Genomic DNA, 19,448 nt, shown 5'->3' with positions numbered 1-19,448 from the left:
AGATAGGCTTGAGCAACAACAGCAACAACCTCTCCCCCCAAAAATGCACAGTTAAATCCGGCAGGATTAAACTTCTTTCCTTAAAGGGGGCAAAGGGGAAAAATAGTTGCAGCTGGTCCTTGGGCCTTTTTTCCCTGGAGGAGATGCCTGGGAGAAATGCATGGAGAGGGGTAGATTTAACCCAACGCCAAGTGGGGTTAGGCCTTAGGGGCTGTGTTTGAGGCCTTGGAAAATAGTGTTCCTTGCCGGGGGTGGGGGACATGAAGGGGCCCCACAACTCCCCCACTCCTCTCATAGACCATTGGTAACTAGCATGCCTTCTGGGGGGCATGAAGGGGGCCCGCAACCCCCCTCATAGCACATTAGCTATTATTGTCCCTTCCAGGGTGCACAAGGGCCGCCACAACCCCTTATATCACCATGCATTCCATGCGTGGGGGGTGCACATGAAGGGACCTCCCATAGCACCTTGGCCATTAGCATCCCCCACAATGTGCACAGTGTGCCCCACAACTCCTAACAATGCCTTGGCCATTAGTGTCCCTCACAAAGGGTGCATGAAGGACCTCTCAAATCCCTAGTGCCTTGACCATTTGTGCCCACCACAGTGTGTGCATGACGGGCCCTTAAGTCCCCCTCATAGCACCCTGACCATTTGCTTCTCCAACAGTGTATGCACAAAGAGGTGCCCAAATCCTCCTCATAGCACCTTGGTGATTGCCTCCCTTGTGTTGAGGGGTGCAAGAAGGGACCCCACACCCCTAACCTTCCACACACCCTTGGGAAATATTGTCCCTTGTGGAATATTGTCCCACAGTGCCCCCACAATCCCCCTTTTAGCACCTGGGCCATTAGCATCCCTCACAGGGCATGTGCATAATGGGCCCCCACACTTTGTGGGGTGCAGAAAGGGCACCCCCAAATCCTTCCTCATAGCACCTTGACCATTAGGGGGAGGTTCCCCCCAGTGCGCACATGAAGGGTCCCCACAACCCTTGGTTATAAGTGTCCCCCACAGGAGGATCATAAAGGGGTCCCCAAATCCCCCTCATAGCGCCTCATCCATTAGCCACACTGGGAACAAGAAGGCCCCCCAAAACCCCCTCATAGAGCCTTGGCCATTATTGTCCCTGGGGGGGCACACATGAAGGGACCCCACTACACCCCCACAGCCCCCTCCTAGCACCTTGACCATTAGCTTCCCCAACAGTGCATGCACGAAGAGTTCCCCCCAAAGTCCCCTCATAAAGCCTTGGCAATTGCCTCCCCTGTGGGGGCGCATGAAGGGGCCCTACCACACTCCCCAAATCCCCCCATAAAGCCTTGACCATTATCGTCCCTTGTGGGGGGGGGGGGGGGAGGACCCCCCCCCACAGCCCCCTTCACAGCGCCTTGGCCATTAGCCTCCCTCAGGGCCCCCTTCCTAAAGTCTGGCCAATGAGCGTCGCCTGGGCCACCGCCTCCCTCAGGAAGACCCCCCTCCCCCTCCCCCTCCTTCCCTAAAGGCTGGCCTAAACCAAATCCCCAAAAGAAGGGGGTGGCTGGCTGGGAAGGAAGAACCCCCCCAAAACCCAACCCTTCCAAACCCACAATCATCCTCTCTTCCTCCATCGCATTCCACCTCCCCTCCCCGGTCCCTTTAAAGTAGTCTCTCCCCACCCACCTCCCCTCTTTCACCCCTTTCCCAAAGACTACATCCCCCAAGATGCTTTGCGGGACTCTCCCTGGGGTTTCCGGATGCTGCTGCTGACAAGCGGAGAAGGTAAGCAGCAGAGAGAGAGAGCGCTTCGGAGAAGGAGGCAGCGGTAGCAGCTCCGGAGCCTTGTCCTCTCCCTTTTCCCCTTCTCTGCCAGCGAAGCGAGAGAGAAGGCGGCGGCTGGGAAGAGAAGGAGGAGGAGGCTAAAACAACCCAAGGGTTTGCCTTCTTTTCCTTTCCTTCTCTTCCTTTCTTTTCCCACCCAGCAGAAGAGAAAGACTGAGAGAAAGAGAGGGGCGGAGGAAGGAGGAGAAGAAGGAGAAGAAGGGAGTGGGAGCGAATTGGAGCTCAGCTTCTCCCCGGTTTGCTTTTATTTTCCCCCTTTACCAACACCAGTACCACCCCTCTTCCTTTTGTGTTTGAGGAAGGAAGGAAGGAAGGAAGAAAGGGTGAAGGGAGGAGGAGAAAGACGAGAACAAGCAGGAGTCATGTCCAGGGGAGCTGCGCGGGGATAATGTGATCGGCCCGAAGAAGGCGAGGCGACGAGGAAGATGCTGTCGCTGAAGGTTGGCAGTGGCGCCGAAGGGCCCCCGGAGGCAGCCTCGCTTCTGGACGAGAAAAGTCTCCCCCGAAAGGCAGCTGCTGCCTCCTCCTCCGCCTCCTCCCTTTCCTCCGCCGCCGAAGGGACCGGGGCTCCGCACCACAAGCAGCCGCCGCCGCCGGCGGGTGAGTAACTCCGGCCATTTGCCCTCCTTCCCCCCCCTTCCTTCCCCCTCTTCTTCACTCTCCTTCTCCTCGTCCTCTTTCTCACCCTCCTTCCTCCCCCCTTCCTTCCTTCTTTTCTTCTCTTACTCACCCTGCTTCCTCCTCCTCTTCCTTAGCCTGCTTCCTTCTTTTCCTCTCCCTCCCCTTCCTCCCTCCTCCTTCCTTCCTTCCTTCTCTTCCTCACCCTCCTTCCTCTTCCACTCTCCTTCTCCAAACTCTTGCCAAAATATTTGATCTCCTTCTTTGTTTGTTTGCTTTTAAATGACTTGGGCTTATTTTGAATGATTTCGGCTTCTCTTCCCTCCCCGGATCCTGGGCGGTTGCAGATGTTCCTTCCCCCGCCCTGGTGGAATACACACACACCCAGGCATCCACAGCCCGGGATAGGTCCGAGGGCATGGCCTGAGGATCCCATGTTGCTTGTTATCCACACTGGAGAAATAACCCGGTTTGGCATCGCTTTAATTCTATTTCGGCTCAAGTCTATGGAATTCTGGGAGTTGGAGTTTGTGTGGGGCCCGCTGTGGGCCCCACACAACATACTCCAACTCCCGAAATTCCATAGCCTTGAGCCAGAAATAGAATTAAAGCGATGCCAAACGGGTTATTTTTCAGTGTTGGCGCCCAGGTTCCTTTTCCACTTGGTATAATAAGACCCAGCATCCACCACCCTGGGAGGACCTTGATGGGGTCCAACCCAGATGCCCCAGATATCTCCCTTGGAGATCTTTTTCCACCTCCAACCAACCTTTCTAGAGGAGGAGGACAACCCCCCCCCCTAAAAAAACTCCAAACCCAGCCCCAGGAGGAGCCCATGGTTTGGAAAAGAGGGCTGCGGGGGGGGGGGGGAGCCAGAGAAAGCAAGGGAGGGCTCTTTGCAAAAAAAAAAACAAAAAAAAAACCAGGGACCATGCAGCAACTCCTGAGCAATCCCTCTGAAGCAGCCTTTTGTCTCAAAAACCTTGGCAATTGGAGCAAAGCAGTTGGAGAAAAAGGTGGGCATTTCTTTAGTTTTCCTGCCCCTCCCTCCTTCTCAGTCTCTTCTCTTTCTCTCAAGTGACACCTCTCCAGTCACCCCCTCCAACGCCTTTGCAATGTGCGAATCATCAGCCATCTTCTTCTCTCTTCCCCCGCCTTTCCTCCCAAATCCTCTCTTTTTAAATTACTCCTCAAATCGCTTTAGGTGTAAACATTAATCTGGCTTTTCGCACCGCAGCTATAGCCGGGTGCGATGGGAGAAAGCAGGGCTCCAGGAGGGTGTCTTCTCCATTTGCAAAGCCTCAGAGTAAGGAGATCTGTGTTTACGACAATTGGGGGGGGGGAGAAGAAGAAGAGAGGTTGAGTAAAAGGCTGTGGGGAGGAGATGCTTTGAAAAGGGAAGGAGTTGGGGGTGGAGGAGTGAAAGCTTTCTCTCTCACACACACTCTTCCCCCCCCTTCGCTCAAGCAAACAATCCTTTATTATCCAGCATGTGGGGGCTGGCAGGGAGGCGGAACTGGGAACGGAAGCCCCTGCAGATCCTCGCTGGGAAAGGGGCGAAGTTGCTGTCTTCTCTTCTAGGTTTCCTCTCTTTTCTTCCTCTTTGCCTCATTGGGACTCTGCTTTACAAGGAGGAGCCATGGAAGGTGGGAGGGTAAGGGGAGGAACAAAAAAAGGTGAGGGGTTAGGGGAGAAGAAACTGGCGGCTTGGGAGGGAGAGAGTGGCACCTGTGAACAGGTCTCCAAAGGTTTCTTATGTGTTGTGTCTGTGAGGAGGAGGTCGCTGGGACACCCCAAGGGACCTGGGCACCGCAAAGGAAAAAAGAACCAAGATGTGATTCTGTCAAGAAGGTCACATATGGGGGTTCAATCGTATCCCCCATCCTAAGGAAAGTGTCACTTCCCCAGCAAATTTGTCCTCTGTCCACTCCAGGGCCGATGGCGTTCAGCTGGCCTTCAGTTAATGAAAGTGGCACCAAGTTCTTCCTCATTTCCTTTGCAGTGAATGGGGTCGAGCTGGGGCTTGGGAGAGAAGAAAAGGCAGCACAAAGCTTGCATATTTACTCGGAAGTCAGTTCCATTTGGGGGCCTCGCTTCAGGAGGGCATATGTAGAATTGCAGCTACATAGTTATGCCTTATGTTGGGTTGCTTTCGTCTGCACAGGTCACCGGGACGGTGAGGTCTGTTTATTACTTTTCTTCCCACCTTTCCTTGGAGGAGTTCAGGGAGCTTTTATGTGGGGGGGCCATGGATGATTTTCTGTTGCAGGAAATAAGCCCTGAGTATATATATAACACAACACAACACACACACACACACACATATAACATACAGTCACCCCTCCTTTTCGCAGGGGATCTGTTCTGGATCCCCTCGCGAAAATGGAGTTTTGCTTATATTCAAGCCCATTGGCTTGATATAGGCATGGGTGCGTGCCACAGGTGTGTGCCATTCCTCCCACCCATTCATCTGTGCATAGTGAGCAATGCAAGTCTGAAGCCATGAAAAAAGAGAGGGATTGTGTGTGTGTGGTGTGTACACACACACACACCACTTCCCTTTGAATTCCATTATCTTTTTTTAAATAGCATTTAGCACTTGCAGCGTAATCCTAGGCTTGTTTACCTAGACATTTATTCCAGGATTGCCACTTCTTTGCTGTCATCTGATGACTGGATTGGTCCCCTTCCTGATCTCCAGAGACCCAAGGAGATAGCTCATCTCAGCTCAATCCTTGGGTTTTCCACCGCCTACCTTAATAGTCTTTCTTGTCTTGAAGAATAGTGAAATCAAACACTCTGGGCCATGCAGGAATAATTACAGTAACAATTTGGCTGATGAGGTGCACTGGGTGATACTTGCATTAAGCCTTTGGAGGTTTGAGTTGTCAAGGTCTGTTGACATTGTTTGCATGGAGAAAGTTTCACTACAAGGGAGAGCAGCGTTTGGCAGTTGCTTTCTTGCTAACTTGGCTAAGACTTGCCTTTCCCCAGGGCTGGGTTCAGTGGGTTGCAAACAGGCATTCCTGAATAGTGGAAGGCCAAACGCTGGATTCTTCAGTCCTTTGCAAGGGAGTAAAAACCAATAACTTGGTATGAAATTGATATCGATAGTGGAGTTGCTTTTAATGAGCTCCTCGATGTATCCTTTGGCTTATGCCAAGGGATATCTCACCCGGGGGATCCCTTGTTCAGTCCTTGGCAGTTCCCATTAACAGGCTTTCAGGTGGTAGAGGTGGAGGAGGGCTTTGCCTGAGACCCTGAAGATACGGGACCACTATGGTAGACAACTCTGGGCTAGATGGATCAGGTCCGAATCAGAAGCAGCTCCGTCGTTCACTCATCTGTGGGGAAGGAGAGTTGTATGTGTGCTTTGAAATAAATTCAGCTTGGTTGAGTCTATGAGCCAAACGTCTTCAGTTCCCTGTGTGTGGTGTATGACATCTACTTGGTTTGTCTTTGTGCTGGATTTGGCCCGAGAAGGGTTTAAATCCAGTCTTGCTTGTTTAGAATAAATTGCCCTCCTTTTACTTTTCATCAACTGTTGTCCCTGAGGAACTGAGGGTGGGCCTCTTAGAGGTGGTACCTAGGGATGCAGATTGCAGGGAAGGCTTGAAAAACAGATCCACTGTTTATCAAATGGAATTAGTGTGTACGGTTTGTACAGGGGAGTGTACTGAGGCTGCAATGTGGTGAGAGCTGGAGTCTAGCAGAGATGGTAGGTGGAAGCATGTACTGTAGAAGGTTATGGGCAGTGGTGGGGGGAGGGGATCTGGCTTCTTGCCCTGGCTGCCTCAGAGGGAGGCTTCGGGGACCTGGGGCGGTCTATTTCTGCTGAGATCCTGAGGAAGATCTGGGAGAGTGGTAAGCATCTAAATATTGTGTCGGCGAGTGGAAACGGAGCCTCTGAACACTTAGAGACCAGTGCCTTGATAAACAGGGGTGTGTGTCAGAAGGCTGTCCTTGTAATGAGACTGGGACTGAGGAATGGAGGGGGAGCTGAAGAAGGGGGGCAGAGAGGAACTGCTTTCCTTCTTTTGGGGGTAAGCACAACTCTCCCTTGTTGTGATGTGTCTAGGTAGGTTGCCCGTTTTCATGCTCCAGCTGTTGTGGGTGTCAGTGTGTTGGGGAGGGGGCAATGCCAAGTGACTTGGGGACCTTATATAAAAACACCTCTGGCCTGTCTTCCAGCTGGTGTGAGTAAGCCCACTGGCATCAGGCCTCCTGTGCAACTTTCAGTTGCCGTTCTAAAAGGGAGGCCCTGACTTGTGGGAGGGATCCGTGTGGTCACCTGTTGTTCAGTCAAATGAATGTAGGTTCCATAGCATTAAGTCTGTGAACATACTCTGTGGTTCTGGCAGCATAGATAGGCTTGTATCTATCTATTAAAATTAAATCAAAAATGGTGGACATTTTAAATGTCGTGGTCAATAATGACTCCTGAGATCAGGGTTTCGTCCCAGTTTGGACATGAACCCACCAATGACTTTGGGCATGTCACTCACTCTCAGCCTCTGAAGAAGCCGTGGCAAAGCTCCTTGAACAGATCTTGCCACGAAAGCCCCACAATAGGTTTGCTTTAGGTCAGAGAACGACCTGAAGGCCTGGCTGTGAAAAAACAACATATATTTATTTTTTTCATAGAATCATGGTTGGAGAGACCACAAGGGCCATCCAGTCCAACCCCATTTGTATGCCACCTTTCTTCACAGTGTGGACAGGCAGCTCCCAGAAAGAGTAACTAAACAAAACAATACAATAAAATTTTTAAAAACCCAGTTAAAATCACCACAAGAAAAACAATATAAAATTATTTAAAAGGTATCAAAGTTAAAAAAAAAGATGAAACATCCCAATGAAAAAGCTTCCCTGGTTATATGTTAAAAGCCCACTTAAACAAAAAAATCTTTGCCTTCTGGCAAAAGGCAAGCAGGGAGGGACCCTGTCAGTATTCTCGGTGTGTGTGTGTGTGTGGGGGGGAGTTCCAGAGGGTGGGAACAGCCACTGAGAAGTTTATCCTTGATTTTCCATGGGTCATATCAACACTCCATGTTGCGCCCCAAAACCTGTACAGTCACCCTAGGAATTCATGGGGGATTCGTTCCAGCCCATTGACAGGCTCTCTCCTATGTTCTCACCAAGGTTTGTATGGAGAGATACAGCCTTTCAGATAGTTTGGACTAAGAGTCATAGACCCTGTTTCAAATGTGCAGAAATGAACAGGAGCTAGTATGTTTTTTTAACAAGAGAGTTATATGTTCCCTATAAATGGCCACCCTCCTGGCTGCAGCATTTTGGACTCACTAAAATTCTGAACAGTTCCCAAAGCGGCCCGTGTAGAGTGTGTTACAGTCGTCACATTTGATGTAATTAAGGCATGTGTCACCCTAGCCTGATCTGATATCTCAAGAACAGGCACAGCAGGTACCTAGTTTAACTATGCAAATCACCTAGGGCCACTGCCAAGTTGGGCCTCCCGGCCCAGAGTTCGTTGCTTGAGAATACCCAAGTTGCGGGCCTGAGATTTCAGATTTATGAAGCTTTTGCTACAACTCCTTTTGCTCAGTTTGTTTCAAAGGTGGAAAAAGATTATTTGCATGCTGATATTTTGGACTATGTGGCAGTGGTCTCTGATTCTCTTCCCATCCAGCACAAGCAATATTTGTTTCCTGATTTGTATTACGAATGACCAGGAGCACCTGTCTTGTTGATTAAATTTCCATTTGTTTGTCCTCATCTAGTCCATTACTGACGGCAGAATTGGTTCAGTACTGAGTCAGCTTCCTTTGAAATCGATGGGTAGGAGAGGTAGAGTTGGGTGTCACTCAGCATATTGGGGGACACCACACTCCAAAACTCTGGATGACCTCTCCCAGGGGTTAATGTACTGTGGCCAGAAGATTTTATATTTTTCAGTTTTATGGCAAGCTCATGTCTCTAGAACAGGGTCAGCAACCTCGGTCGCGGGCCGGATGCGGCCAGCGGAGGCCTGCCGCCTGGCCCCTAGCTGCTGTTGCCGCCGCCGCAGCAGCCGCACGTACGGCTTTTCGCCGCTCTGGGCACCGCATTTGGGCGAAAAAATGGCGGGCCCATAGCGGCCTCTGGGGCTATGGGCGCCGACATTTTTTCGCCCAAAATGGCGGGCCCAGAGCGGCGAAAAGCCGTGATGGGCGGGGGCGAGGGCGGAGGCACGTGAGGGTTAGGCGGACAGCCATCTTGGGGCTCCAGGGGCTTGAGGCGAGGGGGGCCTCTGGGGGCCCTTGCCGTCTGGGGCTCCGCGAGGGCTCGAGGGCGGCAGGGGACCTGGGGGCCGCGCCCTTGGGGGCCCTCATGAGGGTCCGACGGCGGCAGGGGGCCTCTGGGAGGCCCGGTGCCGTCTCTGGGGCCTCCAGGGGGCCCTCCAGCGCTGGCGGCCCCCACCAGCTTTTTTGCTGGTCTCTGACGGGGCCTGGGGCCCCATCAGGGCCAGCAAGATGAGGAGGCCTGGCCCTGGAGGGTGGAAGCTCCGCCCCGGCCTGTGGCCCCGCCCCCAGAGGGTGGAAGCTCCCCCCCGACACATGGCCCCGCCCTGGAGGATTGAAGCTCCACCCCCGGCTTCAGCCCCCCAGTCGCCTGAGGGACAGCAACCTGGCCCCCGGCTCAAAAAGGTTGCCTACCCTGCTCTAGAAGTAAGGGTGAATGAGGATTTTGTTTAAATGGAAATATACCTGGCAGTGGCCTGAACATATTATCTTTGAGCCAAGTGAAAACCTGAACCAACAATTCAGTTGAACTTGAACCAACAAATACTGGCTGCTCTCGCATACTTCCTCTGCCTAGTTCCAGCAAATCTCAAAACATCTGAACAATAGGTACATGGATACATGGAAACAACTTATAAGCATGGTCTAGAACTTACTAAGGTAACAGCCTGAACTTGACCCTTTCTGATTTTTTCAGTGCAGCAAGTGGTACCTTCTCATGCCCATGTTTTGCCTCTTTGTGTGCACATGGGCACACTCTTTCTCTGGATCTGTACTGAAAATGTTCACATATATAACAAATTAGATTGGTGATGGATGATTAAGATTATTCTGAAGTTCCTCATGTTTATATTAAAAAATAGCACTGATGGATGAGGTAGGCCTGCACAGCTTGTGACCTACTAAACTGGATGTACTTTGCCAACAATTCATGGCATCCTGCCAGGGCTCCATATCCTTTTCCCATCTTACCTGGAACTGAAAACACAATATGGAGGGGATATTGAACACCTGGCAGGTCAAAAGTACATGATAAGTTTACTGTGTCTGACCTGGTGTGTTACAAGTTGTATAGGCTCAGGGTCAATGTTTCTAAGAGTGATTGTTAACACCAAGTAAAATCTCAGAGCATTTTATACAATTTTTGCACATTCCTAGAGTTTCAGATTCAGTGGCTTTTCTTTCTTTGGCCCGATGCAGGAAAGACATGTTTTGTTGGGCATTTGGGTTAAATTTCAGTTGCTTTGGATAACCTGCATTCACAGAGTTGCACATTTCTTATCAAGCAGTTGGTCAGTAGCTGAAAAACAGCCAGGACAGGTAAAGGTGTACTCCTGAAATTTTGTTTGCTGTTTTCTTGGATGCCTAAATCAAATTAACCTACAGTTGGCCCTCCACATTTGCGGCTTTGACTTTTGAGGATTTGATTATTTGCGGTTTTGATTAATATGTTCTCGCTAGGAATCTCTAGATCCTCCAGTGCAATTCTGCCATAGATTGACCTATGAATTGCACTGGAGGACCTGGAGACTTCTAGAGAGGTGTTCGCTTAGGTAAAAAGAAAAGCGTTTTTTTTATTTGAGGTTTTTCCACATTCACGGGGGTCCTTCACCCCTATCTGCAGTGGAGGGACCACTGTACTTCATTCTAAGCTCATTACTGTTGTGCATTTTTTTCTCTTTGAAGTAATGTGGCAGTGTTTTGGAGTGTCATATAGACCTTTGAGAGGTAGTATATGGTTGGTCTTGTTTATCTCCCCCATTCATAAAAAAAATCTGCCTTTCCCAAGGGCTTTGATGAGTTTGCCTGAAAAGGCATTATTTTGTTGGTCAGCATATTTCTTGTCATGCAAGACAACTGGACTAGTGTTTTGTAGTCATCAGTATGTTAGTGTTCTGTTATGAGCTCCATTTCTTGTGACCATAAATATTGTGACCATGATTCATATTTCATGCTGGAAATATGTAGTCAAGAGTATTGAAGGACAGCAATGGCCATGATACAAAATTAAGTTCTTGAACTTGTATCCTATTCATAACTAGTGGATACAGTATTCTCGCGTGTTAGGCTTGTTTATGCTGTTATACCTGTGTGTGTTGGCACTTTGCATAGATACATGACATTATGTCAGAAAAAACCCACTACCTGCATATGGCCACACTTCTATGTTTTTGTGATCACACTTAATCTACTTGAGCAATTCATGTGGACTGTATGCTACAAATGCAGCAATCCTATATCTGCTCACTTGGGAGTAAGTCCCACTCTAGTGAGTGAGATCACTACAACCTAAGACCCTTCTATGCCTAATTATATAAAACTCACATTTGTTTTCAGAGGGACAGCCCATTTCCAGAATCACACACAATAACCCATCCTTTTCTACAACAAGTGTCATGATACTTGAACACATTTTAATACTTTGTGCTCTCTAATATATCATCTCTTTATAAATAGGCTTAATATAGCTTTTGTTTACAATAAAAGTAGTTTTTGCATGCTGGTATTTCTTTTTTTAAATTCATGGGAAATTAGGCTTCTAGATGTTCCATGAATCTTTAAGATCTGCTCCTTTTTATTAGAGGCATTTTTTCCTCAATCTCTCTTTCTAAAAATAATCCATTTGGAGTCAGCCGTGATGCTTCTGGGTCTGAGGTTTCCTAATCTACTGTAGAAAAGACTATATAAGTTTCTAGTGGCTACAGAAATCAGAAAGGTGAGGGCTTGATGGGAAGAAAGCAGAGCTTGAATCTTGTGGGGTTACAGTGGTGCCTCGGGATACGAAATGATCGGGTTACGAAATTTCCGGGATACGAGAAAGTTGGATTGGCAAAAACTGTTTCGGGTTACGAAATATTTTTCGGGTTACGAAATTCATTTCGGCGCGAAATTCAAATGCTGCAAAGTGCAGCTATAGGCTTTCCAGTGCTAACGGAAAAGTGTTTCGGGTTACGAAATTTTCGGGTTACGAAAGGAATGGCGGAACGAATTAATTTCATAACCCGAGGCACCACTGTATTTTGGGCCAGAAATGATTACCTTCTGGAAAATGTATGAAAGATGTACCTCTTTCAGACATTTGCTGTCTTGAGATGCAGGATTCAGATTACTCATACTCATGTGCTTATGTTTTTCTTTCTTTCCTTTGTCTTAACCTTGGGGTAGTTGCATCTATGCAGCTTTTCATGCAGTGTGGAATTACTGAACCTGTTGCATTTGAAATTGGTTAAGGCTAGGAAGATTTTAGATGGAAAGCCAGCATGGTGTAGTAGTTTGAGCATTGGACTACGACGCTGGAGATCATGGTACAATTCCCTGCTTGTTTATGGAAACGCACTGGGTAACCTGGGGTGGATCATACACTCTCAGCCTGAGAAAACTCCATGATACATTCGACTTAGAGTTGGCATAAGTCAGAAACGCCTGTCAGAGTTCTGTAAGTTCTTTAGCATCGTTTTTCTTTGCTTCATCCTTTGTTGCGTGCACCTAAGTTTTATCCTTGTTTTATCCATGGGTCATATCAAACTCCATAGTTTTCCCCCAAAACCTGTACAGTCGCCCCTAGGAATTCATGGAGGATTTGTTCCGCCCCCCCCCCCCTTTGCAGGTTCCAACACTCATGCATATTCAAGCCCCATAGGCTTGAATGGGACATGTGCATGTGAGGCGTGCACCTATGGGGCGCGCCCCAATGGGGTTAATGGTGGTCGCCCCTCTATGGATTTTCAAATCCACGGATTTCAAGTCCGTGGACTTGAAGGGCCGACTGTACTTGATTTATACATGAAGTAGACTTATAGTTGAGTATATATGGTAAGTGTTCTAGATAGGTATCTGCTTCCTGTGATTGATCCCCTGCAATGCATGGGACTCATATTGGATCTTCCATAATCAGTCTGATTTATTGCATACTTGACAGTCACTGTGGAAGTAAATCGGTGGTGGTGGGGGCAGCTGCAATAGGCCCATTAATAGACCAGCTATAAAAATGCTAGTCTGAATACATCCAAATTCTTTGAGGTGATATAATCACCTTTTCGTAATTCCTGCTTGTTGAATATGCTTTAATAATCCTGAGTGCACAAATGCAATCCTTGGATAAAAGTTTTGTAGTAAAAGGCTTCTGTCTCATTATTGTTAAGAGTGCTTCTTCAAAATGTTCAAATAGGTTGACGTTATTTTGGAAATCTAATAAGGCAAATGTGGTGTTGCCACAGCCATTAATAACTGAACAGATGTATCCCTGAGATTCTGTAGAGCATTGGTCTTCAGTTGGTGAGTTGGGACTCACTTGTAGGCTACAGCCTGAGCTAGTGGGAGCACAGGAGCACCTACTATCACCATGAAGGTGTACACAGGTATACATTATATTAGATGTATGGTGAGAATATCAAGAGGTGGGTCTCCAAGTCCATTTTGAGGTGAAGATGGATCCTGGGTCTGGAAAGGTTGAAGGCTACTCTTCTGGATCTTCCTGGCAGAATTCCTGTCTTCAGCTTGGAACAGGATTTTTAGCTGAGATGTGCTGAAGGGGACAACACAATATGGAAAAGTTACTTTTTTGGACTATAGCTGCACAGCTTCTTAGCCCTTTGTGTGTGGAGAGTTTTTGTTTTTGCAGTGCACCATTAGTCTCTGTGCTTGAATATGAGGCAGTATTATCATCTACTATGTGATGGATCGGAGAGGTGGCTTAAAAATAGTGAATTCATCAATATGGTCTGTATGCATTGCATTCAGATTATTTGCAATACCAGGTCAATGCGTGGAGTGGACGGAGCAAGCTCCTATTCCATCACATTCAGATTATTTGAAAGACGGTATCTTCCTGTATGAGCCTGTCCTAGTTTTAAGCTTGTGGAGAGGTCTTTCTCTTTGTCCTATTGCTGTCACAGACATGTTTGATGAGGATGCAGGAGACAATCTTTTGGTGGTTGTACCCAAGTTTTGGATTCAAATTTCTCCCTTCTTGCTGTTTTTATGCAAAGACCTTTTTATTTGGTTAGGACTTGGTTTTTAACTTGTTGCAGCTGACTGAGCTTTTAATATGTGTGTGTGTGTGTTTTGTTACATTTTAAATGTGTTTTTAAAACTGTTTTTAACTTAAAGTGTTTTAAACAGAATTATTTTTTTAACTTGTTGGTTTTCTTTACTTCTATTTTATTTTGAATTGTGGTAAGCCATCTTGAATCTTGTGTTAAAAGAGATTTGGGACATAAATAAAAGTAACTACAATTGATCAAGGTTAAATAGTGAATTTGGGACTGAGGTCTGAACAAGTATTTGGGGTAATGGTTATACTATCAGTAGGGAACACCATTCTTTTTCTCCCTCGCCCCGTGAAAGTTTGATACAACATGCTGGCGAGACATGTATAATGTATTTTAGCTTACTTGCTAATTAGCTTACTTGCTGTTCACCGCTATGATCTTTGGAATAGCGGTATATAAATAAAACAAATTATTATTATTATTATTATTATTTTATGCTTTGATTCTGACCCAATGAAGGTATTGCAGCTTGTGGATTTTGTATTTTGTTGTATTTTGCTGCATGGCCAACAGGGCTACCCCTGAATATACAGTAGGCCCTCGGTATCCACTGAGGTTTGGTTCCAGAGTCTCTTGTGGATACCAACATCCATGGATGTTTAAGTCCTATTGTATATAATAGCATAGTGAAATAGCCTCCCTTATGTAAAATAGCAAAAATCAATGTTCGCTTTTTGAAATTTATATATATTTTTGAATATTTTCAAGCCACGCATAGTTGAATCCATGGATAAATAGTCCATGGATATGGAGGGCCAACTGTATTTCATGTTGCTGAGAGTTTCTGTAGCATCAGCCTTGTTGCTGACATTGATCTGCTGGAAAAGATGGTGAACATGGAGGTATTGGGTAGTCAGAATGGCAACCATGTCTGCTTTCACAGGGAAGGGCAACATGCAGCTGTCTTTTGCAAACCCAGGTGGATAGTGCGGTACACATGCTATTGAGTAGGCTCTGTCAGAGATCGTATCAGTGGGAAGCGGCACTGAGATTCCTCAAAGGAAAGACTGAGAGACATTCTGCTAGCAATTCCCAAATGGGACTCAACCGTTGAAATGTGGGAGCTGGTGTTTGGTTACACTGATGATGATGTTGGGAAGGACTGGAGTGGATCAACAGGTGAGGGGAAAAAACATGTTAAAATTCAGCTGGGAGTTTGCTTAGCAGAAAGAAAAAAGGAAAATCAAAACCAACCAGCCAAAAACATCACTTCTCCTATCAACTGTTTAGGGAAACAAATGAGTAGCACAGATATGTTGGCTGCAAGATTTAAGTGTAGTCTACAGGAAAATGAGAGGCTAGAATGGACTCTACTGGGTTAAGCTGCAGGTAGAGAAGCCATCCTTGAATTTTATCGCCTGGGTTAAAATTCCCAGCAAGTTTACTCAGAAAGAAGCGGATTCAGACCCAGCCTACTTCCTGCTCTACTAGTTTATTAACCTGGAGGGATTTTCAGAAATGTGATCCTGCATGCACAGCCTCAAGTGGTGCAATCCATTCTGTTACCTCCAGGTTTTTCCATATTATTTAGTTCTGTGTGTGGACCAGGCTTTAATCTAATGCAGAGTGCAGTCCAGAGTGTTCAAAGATGGATGACTCTCTTGTGTCAGTTCCAGCAGAGATGTAATAAGAGCCCTCCTTGTGAAGTCACTGGGAAAAACAGACCCTTGCAAATCTCTCTTGAGTTTTGTTGAAGGAACTTGGAATAAAATTTACTTCATATTTTCTCCAGACCAGCCCTAACAAAGAAAGGTGCAGGGCAGAAAGTAAAGTACAGTAGTAGAATCTTGTTTAGAAGGAACCATGAGGCCCATGATCTAATCCAACCCCCAGCCATGCAGAAATATACAAAGAAAGTACTCCTGAAAGAGAAGTCAAAGCAAGCTTAAAGAGTAAAATGTGTGTACTGTGAATTTCACCATGCGTTAAGATTGCCTTTGAGAGTCAAGATGCTCTACTACAGGGGTAGGCAACCTTTTTGAGCCGGGGGCCAGGTTGCTGTCCCTCAGACAACTGGGGGGGGCGAAGCTGGGGAGGTGGAGCTTCCACCCTCCAGGGGTGGAGCCGCACATGGGGGTGGAGCTTCCACCCTCTGGGGCGGAGCTGCGTGCCAAAGCGGAGCTTCCACTATCCGGGGGCGGAGCCACATGTCAGGGCGGAGTTTCCACCCTCCAGGGGCGGAGCCGCATAATAATAATAATAATATTTGCAAAAAGTTACTAGGCAATGCCATAACACAGGAAAAATGCATGCACACCGTCTCAACCCAGAAAAGAGCAAGCAAGTCCATGTGGGGGGATTTTGCAAAAAGAATACCAAAGGACAAACATAATGATAGCAATATTTGCAAGCATGGAAGCTACTAGGCAAGGCTACAAAACAGCAAAAAATGCATGCCACTGTCTCAACCCAGGAAAGAGCAAGTCCATGTGGGGGGATTTTGCAAAGAGAATACCAAAGGATAACAACAATAATAGCAATATTTGCAACATGGAAGCAACTAGGCAAGGCCACAAAACAGCAAAAAATGCATGCCACTGTCTCAACCCAGGAAAGAGCAAGCAAGTCCATGTGGGGGGATTTTGCAAAGAGAATACCAAAGGATAACAACAATAATAGCAATATTTGCAACATGGAAGCGACTAGGCAAGGCCACAAAACAGCAAAAATGCATGCCACTGTCTCAAACCACAAAGGCACACGTAGTATAACCCCCTCCCCCAATGACCAAACCTCTCACCTGGCTCAGTTGGGGGGAAGGTGGCTCTCTTAGCTCTCCTCTTTTCTCTCCTCTCTTTTTCTCTCCCGTCCTCCCTCTCATCCCACCCTCTCTCGCTCTTTCTCTCGCTCTCGTTCCCTTCTCTCTCCTTCCTTCTCACCCTTTTCTCTTCTCTCCTCCTCCTCCCTCATCCCCCCTTCACCTCCTCTTCCCCTTTCTCCTCCCCTCCCTCCCTCCCTCCCTCTCTGCCTCCTCCTCCTTCCCCCCTCGCTCCTCCATTTATAGGAGGGAGGAGGGAGGGCGGAGCCAGAAGGGAGGTGGGCGGAGCCAGGAGGGAGGCCCGCTGTGGCCGCCGGAGCGCCGTTTCAGGGCTCCGGCTGCCGCAGCGGGCCTTCCAGGGGCCCGGTACGGCTCCTGGAGCCCCGTTTCAGGGCTCTGGAGGCCGCAGCGGGTCTCCTAATGGGTGCCGCCATTTTGTCCTTCAAAATGCCGGCGAAGTCTCAAAGGTCACGCGAGACTTCGCCGCCATTTTGAAGGACAAAATGGTGGCCGGAGCGGCCGAAATTGGCAGCGATTTTGGCAGCAGGAGGGACCGGGGGCCAGCGGAAAGGCGCCCGTAGGCCGGATCCGGCCCGCGGGCCGGAGGTTGCCGACTCCTGCTCTACTATGTTGAAATCCAGGTATATATTTACTCCTCCCAGATTTTCTACTATTTAGCTTGCCTTCACATTTCCAATTTTTATCAAACACAGAAAACATGTTATATTAGTTTGTGATATGTGTATGCAGTATTTCACTTTAGTGCCATTTATTAGGAAGGGAAGAATTGGTACTACTGTGTTTTCCACTAGATAAGAGCCCCACATCCTGTAGTTTGGGTTATGCTCTGCCCACTCACTCCAGTAGGCAGGAAGTAAAGCGATAGACCTTCTGGTGACCCCACCTGGGTGGAGCTAACCCTAGAATGTCAGTCTTGTCCTGCCTATCACTCCAGTAGGATGTGTTTGCTGTTGCTCTGCAACTTCTTCACTACAGCCACTCCAGTCCTTTTTTTCCCTTCGTTTTCTCTTGCTGCCTTGGAAGCATGAAGAAAGACTTAATATGGCAAGGGCTCCCAGGATTGGAGAAAGGTCTTGGCTTTGCCAATGACTCTCCCTCTCCTCCAAAGCTGCCCCCTTTCATGGTGGGAGCACAGGAGATTTCTGCAAGCAGCTTTGCAGCACATGGGAGCCGTGGGAACATTTGGTGAGGGGTATCCCCTCCATGTCTCTGTTTCTCCACATCACCTCTGCCCAGCCTGTTTAAGGCCAGGGATCAGTGAGGAAACTGGCCAGAAGGTATGGAAACTTCCCTTCTCATCATCTCTGCCCAGCCTGTTTAGGGCCAGGGTTCAGAGGACAGGCCAGCCAAAAGCCATGGCAAAGAGTTTATCTGTATCACCTCTGCCCAGCCTGAAACAGGGCCAAGGTCAGAGAGTCAAGCCAGCCAGAAGACACAGGATCAGGGGTGAGTACCAGGAGCCCTCTCTCTGCAGCCAGCAATGAACCTTTGCCAGATCTAATGCCCTCTCTCAGGGCAGGCATTGCCAGGAGGCCTCTGCCATTGCCACTGCAGCCTCTATGCCTAGCATAAGGTTTGGGACTCTGCCAAGAGGGAAGATGGGGGGATAAGCTCTTGGCCTCCCCCTTCCTTCCCATCTCTAGCCCCAATGGCACCCAGCACCTCAACAGTTTTGAGAGATCCCATTGCAGCCAGAGAAACACACAGGGCTCCTGCACATTCTCTTTTGATTCTTATAATGAGATGGTGTGAAAGGAGGAAAATGACTCCTCCTCTGGCATGCACAGTGGACATATTGGCTGCATGACTTTAAAAGAAGCTATACAGGGCCCAGCAGGGGCTGACGCTTCTAACTCTAAAATGGTCTTTTTTGGCTGCCACAGAGCATCCCACAAAAAGCAAAAATGGCTTCATGTCCTCTGCCACCCACTTCTAAACAGAGGCTGGAGGGCCATCTGTTAGATATGCTTTGATTGAGAGTTCCTGCATGGCAGAATGGGGTTGGACTGGATGGCCCTTGGGGTCTCTTCCAACTCTGTGATTGTCTGAGCGAGCACATGGATACAAATCCTCCTGCATTCCCTACTCAAAAAAAAAAAGGGGGGGGTGGACACTTGTGGGAAGGATGGGGAGAGAGTTCCTTACACCCCCAATTGTGTTTGGCTGCCCCAAACTGTGGGGATCTTGAGGTGAGCAGTTGGGGCCCTTGGCCTCTCCTTTCCATCAGAGTTGATCCTTTCTCAGGATCCAGACACATCTCAGGTAAATGGGGAGCCATGTCCCACAGCAGCCCCCTCTGTCCTTCCCAGCTACCTATTCAAGTGGGAAGGAAGTTGAGGACTAAGCCAACTTCTGTAATGCAGCCAGGTTACTATAAAGCCTGTCTGAGATTTAAAGGGCTAAGCTTCTAAACCCCAGCTTGAAGTTGGGGCTGTCTCAAACATAAATAAAACAAAATGCCCTGTGAATATCAGGGCTACACTACAGGCCATATGCAGCTATCTACCTATGGTTACAAATGGTCTTCAGTCACTGCTAACTTAAGAGCAGTTTCCTCACTGCCTGGAAGAAGCTTCTGCCCAGGCAGTCTCCCTTGATAGGGCAAATAAAGGAGGGGAGAGCCCCCACAGCAACAGGGCTGGGGGCTCAGATTTACAAGAGATACTGCTTAACTTTTCTGGTGTTCATTTTATTACTGTTAGTCCATGAGTTTGGAGCCTGCACAATATTTCTTCCTCCTCAGGGTTGCCCTGTTTCTATCCCCCCCCCCCATTTTTAACAGGGCAGAGGAGATGCCTGGAAACTAATTCAGTGGGGGGGGGGGGTTATCCATAAAGCCACATGATGACTTTTCTTCCCTCCTCACAGGCCTCCATCCCTGCCTCCATTAGGGCCAGAGCCTCTTTGCCTTAGCTGGGACAGCCTAAGACGCAAGA

The 19,448-nt window shown here is 48.1% G+C and overlaps 1 protein-coding gene across 3 annotated transcripts in view; it reads left to right on the top strand.

The window, feature by feature from the left end:
• Nucleotides 1-1,756: 1,756 nt before the first annotated feature.
• Nucleotides 1,757-19,448, top strand: part of AHDC1 (AT-hook DNA binding motif containing 1) — a 248,744-nt gene continuing 231,052 nt past the window's right edge. For all 3 annotated transcript variants that reach the window (XM_042439575.1, XM_042439572.1, XM_042439574.1), the window contains exon 1: nt 1,757-2,422. In XM_042439575.1, coding sequence (XP_042295509.1) covers nt 2,248-2,422 — 175 coding nt within the window. In that variant the 5' untranslated portion in view covers nt 1,757-2,247. The remainder of the gene's footprint in view (nt 2,423-19,448) is intronic.

This window comes from Sceloporus undulatus, chromosome 9 (genome assembly GCF_019175285.1).
Source record: "Sceloporus undulatus isolate JIND9_A2432 ecotype Alabama chromosome 9, SceUnd_v1.1, whole genome shotgun sequence".
NCBI classification, from domain to species: Eukaryota; Metazoa; Chordata; class Lepidosauria; order Squamata; family Phrynosomatidae; genus Sceloporus; species Sceloporus undulatus.
The sequence above is the reverse complement of the archived record's forward strand: the minus strand, read 5'-3'. Positions and strand labels throughout refer to the sequence as shown.